The sequence below is a fragment of the Sorex araneus genome, chromosome X (assembly GCF_027595985.1).
Source record: "Sorex araneus isolate mSorAra2 chromosome X, mSorAra2.pri, whole genome shotgun sequence".
NCBI lineage: Eukaryota > Metazoa > Chordata > Mammalia > Eulipotyphla > Soricidae > Sorex > Sorex araneus.
Window position 1 is genome coordinate 233,442,930 of NC_073313.1, and position 12,357 is coordinate 233,455,286.

Here is a 12,357-nt window from a genome sequence, read left to right on the forward strand (position 1 = left end):
TAAGATTTTTCTCACGATATGAGCAGAGACCAGCCAACTTTTAGGAAGAATAAATAGCTTCACAAGTTGGCTCATTTGAGTTGTGTCCACTCCTCTCCAATCTCCTTATTTGTTTAGATTCTATCCTAACAACTGCATCTTTCATTCTAGAGTTTACTTCAATCAAATGCAGTTGTAGATGGGAAAATATATGGGTTCCTACTGTCCCCACTTACACAAAGTCCTTTTTTGGTCTATTTTCAAAAGCCAGGAAAGTGGAGTTTCAGGGACTTGGAAGAACAGGTAGAGGGAGACTTGATAGGAAAGATGATTCCGGGGAAACACTCTTCTCAGCTGTGTCTGCTGTTGTCTATCTGCCAGCATCTGCTTTCTCCAGAGTCCAAAGAGATTGTGTGGGGAGTGAGGACTTTGTGAGCCATTGACATCTGCTCTGAGTAGCTGGTGACTCGGTGTGGATTACAGGCCCAGACTTAGAGCCTAAGATTGAATTCGTGAATGGGCATTTTGAGTTCAATCTCCTATTTGTCTTCTTTCTTCTTCATTCTACAAGGGACTTAAAGAAGAACTGCCTGGTGACTGTAACTCTGGTGCTTTCTCTTTTTCAGGCAAGCTCACCACTTTTTTCAGAAGAGGAGTTTTTGCCATTGGATCCAACCCAGGAGCTGATATTTCCTCCTGAGCTGAAGGTAATTAAGGCAAAGTTGAGCTCTTTTCTTGGGACTTTAGAGTGAACCGTAAGAAAGTATGTTTTCCTAAGGATAATTGCAAAGACTGATCAGTAAATAGGTTATATCTATTGGTCGTCCTTAAGTTGAGACATAAACACTATGAGACATGGCTGAGAAGGGGGATGGTTGCTATGTGAGCACAGCTGACTGTAAGAAACAGCAGATGTCTATTAAATACCCTGAAGCGATATCACAACATTCTAGTTTAGACATGTTTTCTACTACCAGTTTGGCTGAAATGTATTCTTCCATAGAATGACTTAGCAAAATAAGGTTGCAAAATAATATTTTCAAACACTAAGGTTGATTCCCTTGAAATAGGAAAACACCAAGAGAGAGGGGAACAGACTCTAGAAGTACAATATTGTACCTTTTCTTCTGCACTCCAGTACCTACTAGAGTTCTATTTTTAAGATCTTTTTATTTGTTATTAAAAAAGATCCTTATTCTTGTCTATCCCTACAAAGACAAAGTAGAAACAGAAATTTTGCAGGACATGATTTACTGCTTTTCTTATAGATAATGGCTGAGAAACAACAACAAAGGACTAGGATTTTTGGTGGTGATAGAATGACCTGGATTTCCCCAGTAACTCTGAAGGAACTTCTGGAAGCAAAAGCCAAGTACCCTCAGGCCCCTGTGGTCATGGGGAACACTTCTGTGGGTATGTAGACACCCCCACCCCCAGAATTTCTTATGAGGAAAATGAGAAAAGTGCTTTGTGAGGAAGAACCTCAAATGTTCATGTTCTCGGAAAAGTGGACTAAAATAGCATTTCTAATCATTTAGACTATAGAGTTTTTCCGGCATTGCTTGAGACTACTGTGGGTCTCAGTTAAGTAGAATCTCTAAAATGACAAGTTGCATTGCCTTTCTGTTGTATCCACTGTAACTTTGGTTTGATTGTCCATTTCTTTGAAGAACCACTCACTATTTTTCTCAAGAGAATTTTGAATGTTCCACCAATTATCTTGGGTTCATCAAACAAAATTTAAGGCTTACGGACCAAAAGTCTGCCAAGATTAGTGAAAATTCTACCAAACCATTCTCTTTTCTTGTGTGGCACTGCATATGTGTGGCACCGTGGCATAAAAAACCACCAATACATAAATATTATAGATTAAAAGATGAATTTTTGTTTTTTGCTTTTTGGGTCACATCTGGCAAAGCTCAGAGGTTACTCCTGGCTCTGCACTCAGGAATTACTCCTGAAAGTGCTCGGGGAACCATATGGGATGTCAGGGATTGAACCCAGGTGGGCCATGTGCAAGGCAAATGCCCTACCCACTGTACTATCACTCCAGCCCCTACAGATGACATTTTAATCACAACTTCAATATTAAAAAGACAGTAATACTCTTTTCCCCTAATCTTAATTTTTCTCCTAATCTTTTAGGGCCTGAAGTGAAATTTAAAGGAGTCTTTCACCCAGTTATAATTTCTCCAGATAGAATGGAAGAACTGAGCATTGTGAAACATGCAAGTGATGGTGAGTTCTAAAGTCTCTGTTTCTCAGAAGCTGGAGTGATAGTATAGAGAGTAGGACATTTGCCTTGTACACAGCTGACCCTCATTCTATTCCCAGCATCCTATATGGTCCCCTGAGTACTAGTAGGAGTAATTCCTGAGTGCAGAACCAGGAGTAATCCCTGGGCATTTCTGGGTGTGGCCCCAAAAGCCCAAAATAAATATAAAATCTGTTTTCTTATTTGAAGTACATTTACCAGTTTCTTTTAACTAGTAGACAAGCAGAAAAAGAATCATTCAGAATTATAATATTGAGAAATGCATATATATACATATATTGATATATATATACATTCATACACTCACATATATTATACACACATATGCATTCTGGAAGAAGTTCAGAGAAGAATTCTCTATAGTTATAGGAATAGTGTAATTTTTTTCTGAGTAAATCACTCCTTCTTTCCTCAGGAAGTAAACCCAGGCTTCACACATCCCTGGGCACACTGACAATATTTTTGTTTGCAATATAAGAGAAATTTAACAATTTCTCAACAAAGCTTAACTGTGCTAAGTATGGATAGAACATGAAGGTGAGCAGAAAAGCAGTGTTTGTTCTCCAGTAGTTGTCCTTCTCCTCCTTCTCCTTCTCCTTCTCCTTCTCCTTCTCCTTCTCCTTCTCCTTCTCCTTCTCCTTCTCCTCCTCCTCCTTCTCCTCCCCCTCCTTCTCTTTTTTGTTTTTGTGCCTCAATCAGTGGTGCTCAGAGGTTACTGTTGGCTCTGCATTTAGGAATTACTCCTGGCAGTGCTCAAGGGACCATATAGGATGTCAGGATCAAATAGGATCTGTGGCGTGCAAGGCAAGTACCCTGCCCACTCAAGCCTCAGCTTTTTTCACTCTTATAAAGGAAATTGATTTGGTGGCCATGCAGAGAAGTCATATAAATGTAGGTTTAGAGCCTAATTCTTGCTATGGTTATGTATTAAGTTATGTATGGTTATGCATTAGGCAGAGCAATAGCACAGAGGTGGTAAGGCGTTTGCCTTGCACGAGGCTGACCTGGGTTTGATTCCTCCAACCCTCTCGGAGAGCTGGGCAAGCTACCAAGAGTATCTTGCCCACAGGGCAGAGCCTGGCAAGCTACCCGTGGCGTATTTGACATGCCCAAAACAGTAACAACAAATCTCACAATAGAGACATTACTGGTGCCCACTCGAGCAAATCCATGAGCAACAGGATGACAGCGTCAGTGACAGGTTATGTATTAGGTTTAAAGACTTAGTCAAGTTACTTAACTAAATTTCTGCATATTCATCTATGAAATTGGGGTGCTAATATTGCAAAGACTTGATAGATTCAAAGAGATTGTTGAGATATGCCACAGTTTTTGGTATAGTAAACATTCAAAAATTTATTACCACCCTCCCTATTAGTACCACCATGATCACCATCACTACCACCACTACCATCACTGCCACCACTATCGCCACTGTCACTGCCAATAAGCAGGACAGAATGTGTTCAGCAGAAAGATATCACATCTGTAGCATTGTTCAAATGGAGATTTCCAGATCAGCAGAGATCATATCACATTATTTACAGTTGATTTCATTTCAGGGCTGACATTAGGTGCAGGACTCAGCCTGGCTGAGGTGAAAGACGTTTTGGCTGACGTGATCCTCAAGTTCCCAGAAGAGAAGACACAAACACACAGGGCTCTGCTGAAGCATCTGGGAACTCTGGCTGGGTGTCAGATCAGGAGCATGGCTGTACGTATCTGACAACATTGAACCCTGTGTGTGTGTGCCTGGTGTGACTCTCCCTGACAAATCATAACATTATTTTTTTTTCTACTTGAACCACCACAATTTACAGTATGTTAATGATAGGGTTTCATTCATACTGTGTTCCAACATCACACCTTTCACAAGGGTATCCACTTCCTTCCACCATTATCTTCATGTTGTTTTGTTTTCTAAGTCACTGAGATTTATCATTTTACAAGATTGTCAATAATAACGTTTCATGCATATAACATGCCAACACCTCCCCTCCAACCACCACCAGTGTGTACATTTCTCTCCACCATTGTCCCCAGATCCCCACCAGTTTAACCTCCTTTCCCCTGCCTAAAACTCTTTTCTCTTCCATGTCTCACTACTATTGTGAGCACTGCTCTGTAGAGCAGTTAATAGTTTCTGTTCGTTTTTTATTTGGGGGGCCATGCCTGGTAGTGCTCAAGGCTTACTACTGGCTCTATGCTCAGGGATCATTCCTGGAATACCATATATGATACCAGGGATCAAACCTGGGTTGACTATGTGCAAAATAAGCACGTTACCTATTGGACTACTGTTCCAGCCCTTATTCCTTTACTTTTGATCATTTGTTATTTCCTTAATGGGTTTCTTTATATCTCACACATGAGATATATTCTTTAACTATCTCTCTCTGACTGACCTCACTCAGCATGATACCTTCAACTTCCATCCATGTAGTGACAAATCACATGATTTTGCCTTTGTTTTGTTTTTGTGTCTGAGTAGTATTCCATTGTGTATGTGTAGAGCACAGTTTCTTTATCCAGATATCTGTTCTTGGACACTTGGGTTATTTCCAGATTTTGATTATTATGAATGGTGCTGCAATAAATATAGGAGTGCAAATGTGTTTTATGATTAGAATTTTGGAAATATTTAATCCTATTTAAGAAACAAAAAGAATGTTTTTTAAAGGCCTTGGTTAATCATTATTTTATACTAGAGCTTTTTATAATTATAATGGTGTAAAAATTATTCATTCTTTTTGAAAAGTCTCTAGGGGGTCATATTGTGAGCAGGCATTTTGATTCAGATCTGAATCCTCTGCTGGCTGTGGGCAACTGTACCCTCAACTTAGCATCAAAAGGTAAGTGACAGTTCCTTCTTAGAAAAGATTGAACTTACTCTCTTTACTCTTTTGTCTCTCTGAGACACAGGAAATGCCATTATAAAAAGTGATTAATTCTTACGATAGTGACTATCATCAAAGTCTTCCTGGAAAGTTCATCAGTTTGTGCCTAATTTCACATGCTCCATTGTCTTCATCATTTTCATTTCGAATCCTCATGCCATACATTTTTTGTACTGGTCATCTGATGTTAAACATGCTTGTTGTTGGTTAGTGTTCTGACGTGACCTGATCAAGACAATGTTTTCTTTGTTGAAAACTTTATTTTGGTGGCACACTGTGCTGTGGACAATTACTTGGTTATTGATAAAAGCCATTTCATGGATTGAGCTCTGTTCTATATTTACTTATTTGAGTCCAGGAATTTTAATATTTTCTGTTATTCTAACTCAGTCAATAATTATTAGGATGCTTTATTTGGTCTTCTATAACTATCCTTTTTTAAAATTAAAAAAAGTGTTCTAGCTTTACTGCCTGCATTACATTAAGACTTATCAATTTAACTAATAGTCTTTTACAAAATATAATTAAAAAATAATTTTATAATTGAGTATAAATATCAAAGCTTCTTAATTTTCACTGAAAGCCTTATTTTATTATAGCTTTAAATAGCTCTACCTCCCTCCTCCATATATTAATTAATGACCAGAAATTTTTTAGGTGCTAAGAAAAGATATAAAATAAGGCAAACTCCTCATTAGTATAAGATTCAAAAGAGGCAATTTATTCATTCAATGCTATATCTAGTAAGGGTCCTATAAATAATAAATATTTGTTGAATATTTTGATGAGAATATCAAAAAGGATATTATAAATATTCTCTACTTATAAATCTCCAAATGAAGTGTGCTTCTTAGGAACAGGATTGCTAAGTTTATTCTACGTGACCTCTGTTCTGCTTTGCTATTTTTAGTTATAGATCAGCACAGGAGGCAAAAATTAAAGTCATACCTAGTCTGAAGAAATAGTAAGAGCCCATTATGGTTGAAGGATGAAAGATGGTTAAACCTAGCAAGAGCACTCCCCAAAGAATTATTTTCTTCAGGTGTTTGATGACATTCTTTCCTATGTTTTGTAACTTGTATTGTTTTATTGACAACTAACAAAACAGATTCCAGGACAAATGTCATTTGTTTTCCATAGGAGGAGAACGACAGATTCCTTTCAATGAGCAGTTTCTCAGAAGGTGCCCCAGCACAGATCTTAAGCCTGGAGAAATCTTAATCTCAGTGAACATCCCTTATTCTAGGAAGGTGAGATTGACTCGATATCCTTCTTCAAATGCCTGATGTTTCCTGTGAGCCTGTAGATTGCTAGTCCTATTTTAGAGTGGATTCAAAAGGTGTTGAAACTTCATAAGAGAAATGATGAGGACTTGTGAATAGTTCTTTTTACCTGTGGTATGTGCTTTTGTATCATTACTAGAGTCACAGATCTTGGTCTCTGTTATGAATATTAACTCCCTTTCTTTCTCTCACACTATCTTTTCTCTTGCTCACACATCCATATATACACAAATGCGTTTCTAACTCTAAAGTTACTTTCTTGTTTTTTTTTTCTTTTGGGGTCACACCCAGTGGTGCTCAGGGGTTAATCCTGGTTCTGCACTCAGGAATTACTCCTGGAGATGCTTGGGGGACTATAAGAGATGCCAGGGATTGAACACAGGTTGGCCACATGCAAGGCAAACACCCTACCCGCTGTACTATTGCTCCAGCACCCTAAAGTTACTTTCTTGTTTTTTTTTTCTTTTTTGGATCACACCCAGCAATGCACAGGGGTTACTCCTGGCTCTGCACACAGAAATTACTTCTGGTGGTACTCTGGGGACCATATGGGATGTTGGGATTCGAACCCGGGTTGACCGCATGTAAGGCAAATGCCCTACCCACTGTGCTATCGCTCCAACCCCGTAAAGTTACTTTCTTACAGTTTAAAAAATTTTGTTCCCTAAAACATCACTAAGTAAGCTGTAAGACACATCTCTACCTATGTCTTATGACTTGAAAGAGGTTAACAAATCCATTTGTAAGTAAATGTTGTGAAAGGCTTTGGAGTAAAATCCAAGATTGAATCTTGGTTTTAAGATGTACTGTAACTAACCACTCAATCACTCTGAGCCTTATATTTCTCACTTGTAAATGAGAGTTATAATCAAGACTGCCTCAGAAGTGTATTTATTTGCTAAGTCTGCAACAGAGGAGAGCCATGCTCTGTGGAGCTCAAACATTACACACTTATTTCCTCTCAATTTTTGAGATTAGAGGTTTGATATGAAGGTGTTAAGAGTGCTAGTTCATTCTGCAACTTCTCTTCTTGGTTGGCAGATGACTTTCTTATCCTTATGTCGCCACGTGGTCTTCCCTCTGTTCATATCAGTGACTCTTATGATGACACCACTCTGTTTGATTAGCACAAACCTTAATTATCTCATCTTAATTATGTAAAATCTTTGTCTCTGGCTGCAGTCATTGTGCAGTTCTGGGTATTCGGACTCCAACATGTTTTGATGTTTGGTGGAACAAATATAAATAAAATAATAATTGAGGGCTGGAAAGATGGCTTAGTGGGCTAAAGGGCATGTTTTGCATGCAGGAGGCCCAGTCTTTTATTACCAGCATCATATGGTCCCCTGAGCGCTGCTAGGAGCAACCCCTGAACATAAGGCCAGGAATAACACCAAGCACCAGTGGCAATCCAAAAGAAAGAAAAAAACAATAATTTAGTCCATAACAATATGATAGGATCAAGAAGGCAACATACACACATTTTCTTACACACAGTTATCACTCAGTAGGTTTTACAAGTGTCTCTTTTGCTTTCAGTGGGAATTTGTTTCAGCCTTTCGACAAGCCCAGAGACAACAGAATGCTCTCCCAATAGTCAATGCGGGAATGAGAGTCTGTTTTGGAGAAGGGGATGGCATCATTAAAGAGTTAGCCATATCCTATGGAGGTGTTGGTCCAACCACCATCTGTGCAGAGAATTCCTGCCAGAAACTCATCGGAAGGTATGGTATGACCTCAATTCCTTAGACTTAAAGTAAAAAAGCAGCTCTTTATTTATTTATTTAAATTTATTTATTTATTTTTTATTAGCACAGCAGGTAGGGCATTTACCTTACATACAGCCGACCCAGGTTTGATTCCTTCACCCCTCTCGGAGAGCCCGGCAAGCTACTGAGAGTATCCTGCCCGCACGGCAGAGCCTGGCAAACTACCCATGGCATATTTGATATGCCAAAAACAGTAACAAGTCTCACAATGGAGATGTTACTGGTGCCTGCTCAAGCAAATTGATGAGCAACAGGATGACAGTGATACAGTGATTTTTTTGTGGTGACAGGCTATACTAAGAATAAAAATGCTAGCTACTATAAAGGCATATATATAATAATATTTCATATTGCAAACCATAATGCCCAAAAGGAAAGAGAATGAGCGAGAGAGAGAGAGAGAGCGAGAGAGAGAGAGAGAGCGAGAGAGAGAGAGAGAGAGAGAGAGAGAGAGAGAAGAAAAGTTCCTGCTGTAGAGGTAGACTAGTAGACTGGGGTGAAGGATGGAAGGAAGGAAATTGGGCACACTAGTGGTGGGAAATATACACTGGTGAAGGGATGGGTGTTGGAACATTGTGTTATTAAAACCCAATCATAAACCATTTTGTAACTGTTACAAAAAGGCAAAAAAGTGGCAGGGGTCTGTTACTTTTCGACTGACAACTGTGGGTTGTCATTTCTGTCAAAAGCCACTGCATAAGGTGAGTTCTATTGTTATTCCCTTTTCAGATTTGAATAACTGGGGCCCCAAGCCAGGCAACTTAACAGTGGTATACTGTGGTTTAAGCTGGAGTTGCCTGACTCTAGAGCATATCCTCTTATTTCCTGCACCCAATTGTCATATTTGCCTTGCACACTTTTCGAGTTTGGGAGAGAATGAGGCCTATCAGACTAGAAATCTTCTCTTCTGACTCTTGTAGGCCCTGGGATGAAGCGATGCTGGAGGCAGCATGCCGGCTGGTTCTGGAGGAAGTATCCCTTCCTGGCTCTGCTCCAGGTGGGAAGGTGGAATTCAAGAGAACACTCATCATCAGCTTTCTCTTCAAGTTCTACCTGGAAGTGTCACAACTTATGAAGAGGATGGTAAATGGATCTGGCCTATCCTAGTTTCCCCAGTACTGGTGTCTGTAGAGATGCCAGACATGGAGAACACAGCTCCCTGGCAAAAAGCTATAGAGTAGAAAAAGCAAGCTGAATTAGAAATTCATGGGCTTACTGCTCTGTCACATCCTGTTTGTGACTATAAGCCTGGGGATGAATACCAGTAGAGCACAGAGTGGTACAGGATTTAGTCTTAGACCTCTCAGTTATTTTGTTTCTGATTTGTTAATCTAGATCAGTGTAATATCATCCCTTCTTCAAGGGATGCTGGAACCATTAAGGGCTTGGCTGTAGTCTTGGATACATTTAAAGGATACTTTCTGCTTGTTAGCTTAAGAAAGGTAGATTTCCAGGGGCACAGTGAATAAATTATTTCTGAAAAGGAGCTAATAGGCCAGATAAGATTGGGAACCCCTGGGGTTGATGATATGCAGAAAACTTGTAAATGATCTGAATATGTATTATTTCAGTGAAGCAATTCTTTCCCTGGTTGGGGTTTGTCTTCTTGCATTTGTAATTTTGCTATGGACTCAGCTGATTTCTGATCTGGGTTCAGACAATGGTGGCCAACACAACACAAGTTTAGTGAGAAATGGATCATTGTAGGAAAAGAGTTTCTGATGATCACAGTGAAGACTGTTTAGTGGAAATCATAATGATAGTGATAATAGAGCCTTAGAAGAAAAGATTAGTGTTTCAGATTATTGGCTAGAGATGACACAACTACAAAAACTCTTAAAATAAATTCATTAGTTTCAAAGAGGACTTAGACATTTTGATATATATTAATCTCAACTAACTAACCAAACTACGTTTAAAGGCCAAAAACTTTCCTCATGGAATGTAGAAATTAATGTGATTTAAATAAAAGAAACAAAGTTCTTTTACATCATTGCATTTGAGGGCATCTTTTTCTTATACATGGGAACAACTAAGAACCAGAGGGTTGTGTTAAAACTTCAAGAATGGAAACTTGAGCTCATATACTTTTCAACAAATGATCAAAAGTGAAAAGGAGAAATTGTAGAGTCCTTCAGTTAATAGTTAATATGATAATGTCATTTTTGGTAAATCAGTTGATATAAATCAAGGTTCTGCTTTACAAACTATATCTTCATGTCCTCCATCTCCAACATGTCTTTATGTTATTAAAGACTACAGCCTTTTTTGACTAAAATTTCCTATACATTTGTATAAAATATTACATGTGCGTTGTTTAAAGGGACATAGACCCATTTGTTCAACCCACATAAATGTTAGTCCTCGGACTAACTTTTTCCTCCCAGGAGTGTGGCAGAGATTACAGTGTTGTGTTCCTCTTTTTCTGGGGTTGGCCACATGCTAGAGAGTAATTTCAGGCATCTTCATAATAGCATACTTTGCTGTTATTTTCCTGGTTTAAACATTCTCTCCCTTTCCACTTTATTTACTTAGCTTCTGCCTCCTGCTTTGATGGTTTAAAAGTCCTCAGATTATGTAGGAAAGCATGAGAGAGAATCATACGGATCAGAGATATTGGCAGTCAAGTTTTCTATATTTACTAGGTTCTTCCCCATATGTGCTTCTATGGGTGGATCTCTAAAGTGTATATCCTGGATTTCAGGAAGCTGTTTTTGCTTTTAGGGTTCTGGGCAAGACTTTAATACACGTGAAATTTCAGGGAGACCCATTTGCTGGGATGCATGCTAGTTTCCTTTTTAAGATCATTCCAGCACATTAGAAATATTTACAATGGTTCTCTTTCACAGGGTTCTGCTCATTGTCCTATCCTTGCAGACAACTATAAGAGTGCTTTAGAAGCTCTTTACTCCAGACATCCCTGGCGTACATTTAAGTACCAGGTGAGTGACATTTTTTTTTTAATTCTAAGAAATTTTTTAAAAACCTGAGCTATTCTTCCTCCTTTCCTGAACATTGCACTCATCTATTTATGATTCTCAGTTTTGACATGGCTGAACTTCCTTTCTGGTCACTTGCAACCTCCTTTCATGTTCATTAAAACTTCAAAATAAGTGAAGAATTGTGACTAAAAAGTAAAGCTAGAACTGCTAATTTTGAAAAAAATAAAATGTCTGTTGGATTCTGAAGGTTGTACTTTGTTCTGGACTTCTCAGAACCACAGTGAATGAGTGGGCTAGTACACCACACACTTTCTGCCCCTGGTGTGGTGGAAGTTAGCACATACAAAGCCCTATTTTATGTCAGGTCAGAGGTCATAGACTGCTTCAGTGTCATTTTCAGAGAACCAGAAAAACAGATTTGGAGACTTTTCTGTTTTTTCAAAGAGCAGCTGATTCATTCTGCTTATATGTGGAGGTGCTTTGCTTTCCCAGCTCCTGTTCTCCAAGAGGCTTTTCTGTGAGTAAGTTTTTAGAATTGAATCAAACATAAATTCTAAGCTTATCTAATAGAAAATTTCTCATAATTTTCAAATGAAATTTTCTATCCTACCATCATAAAAACATCACCTAAAACCATTCTATTAGTAAACTGGTTACAATTTGATATTTTCCTTTTAAATTAATATCAAGATTTTTTTTTCCTTTTGGGTCACACTTGGCTATGCACAGTGGCTACTCTTGGCTTTGAATTTAGGAATTACTCTTGGTGGTGCTCGGGGGATCATGTGGGATGCTGGGAATTGAACCTGGGTCAGCCGCATGCAAAACAAATGCTCTACCCTCTGTGCTTTCACTCCAGCCCCAATATCAAAATTTTTTACCTTGAACATTTTATTAAATGAAGACTCTGAAGAGATTTTCAAAAAACATTAGTTATTGGATTTGGTCATAAAATCTTGCAAAAAATTAAAATTAACACTGGTGTTCGCTGATACATATTCTTGAGGTTTTAGGTTTAATATGTTCAAAAATTCAAATATGGCAAACTCTGCTGAAAGTGATCATTTTAAAAGTTAAAAACAGCTGCAAACTTCCCTTGTGTTCTGCAAAATCCAACAGCTGCAACTTTCAGTTAGTAAATATGCTAACATTGCCTTAACAATAGAATAAACTCAAGAAAGAAACAACAACAACAAATTAATGAGCATTCAA

The 12,357-nt window shown here is 38.5% G+C and overlaps 1 protein-coding gene across 1 annotated transcript in view; it reads left to right on the top strand.

Moving 5' to 3' along the window:
* Positions 1 to 12,357, top strand: part of AOX1 (aldehyde oxidase 1) — an 83,524-nt gene that overhangs the window by 25,527 nt on the left and 45,640 nt on the right. Inside the window, exons 8-16 of the mRNA XM_055120892.1 lie at positions 606 to 686; positions 1,248 to 1,392; positions 2,125 to 2,217; positions 3,817 to 3,968; positions 5,013 to 5,106; positions 6,292 to 6,401; positions 7,974 to 8,158; positions 9,124 to 9,286; positions 11,053 to 11,145. Of these exons, the coding sequence (XP_054976867.1) occupies positions 606 to 686; positions 1,248 to 1,392; positions 2,125 to 2,217; positions 3,817 to 3,968; positions 5,013 to 5,106; positions 6,292 to 6,401; positions 7,974 to 8,158; positions 9,124 to 9,286; positions 11,053 to 11,145 (1,116 nt within the window). The remainder of the gene's footprint in view (positions 1 to 605; positions 687 to 1,247; positions 1,393 to 2,124; positions 2,218 to 3,816; positions 3,969 to 5,012; positions 5,107 to 6,291; positions 6,402 to 7,973; positions 8,159 to 9,123; positions 9,287 to 11,052; positions 11,146 to 12,357) is intronic.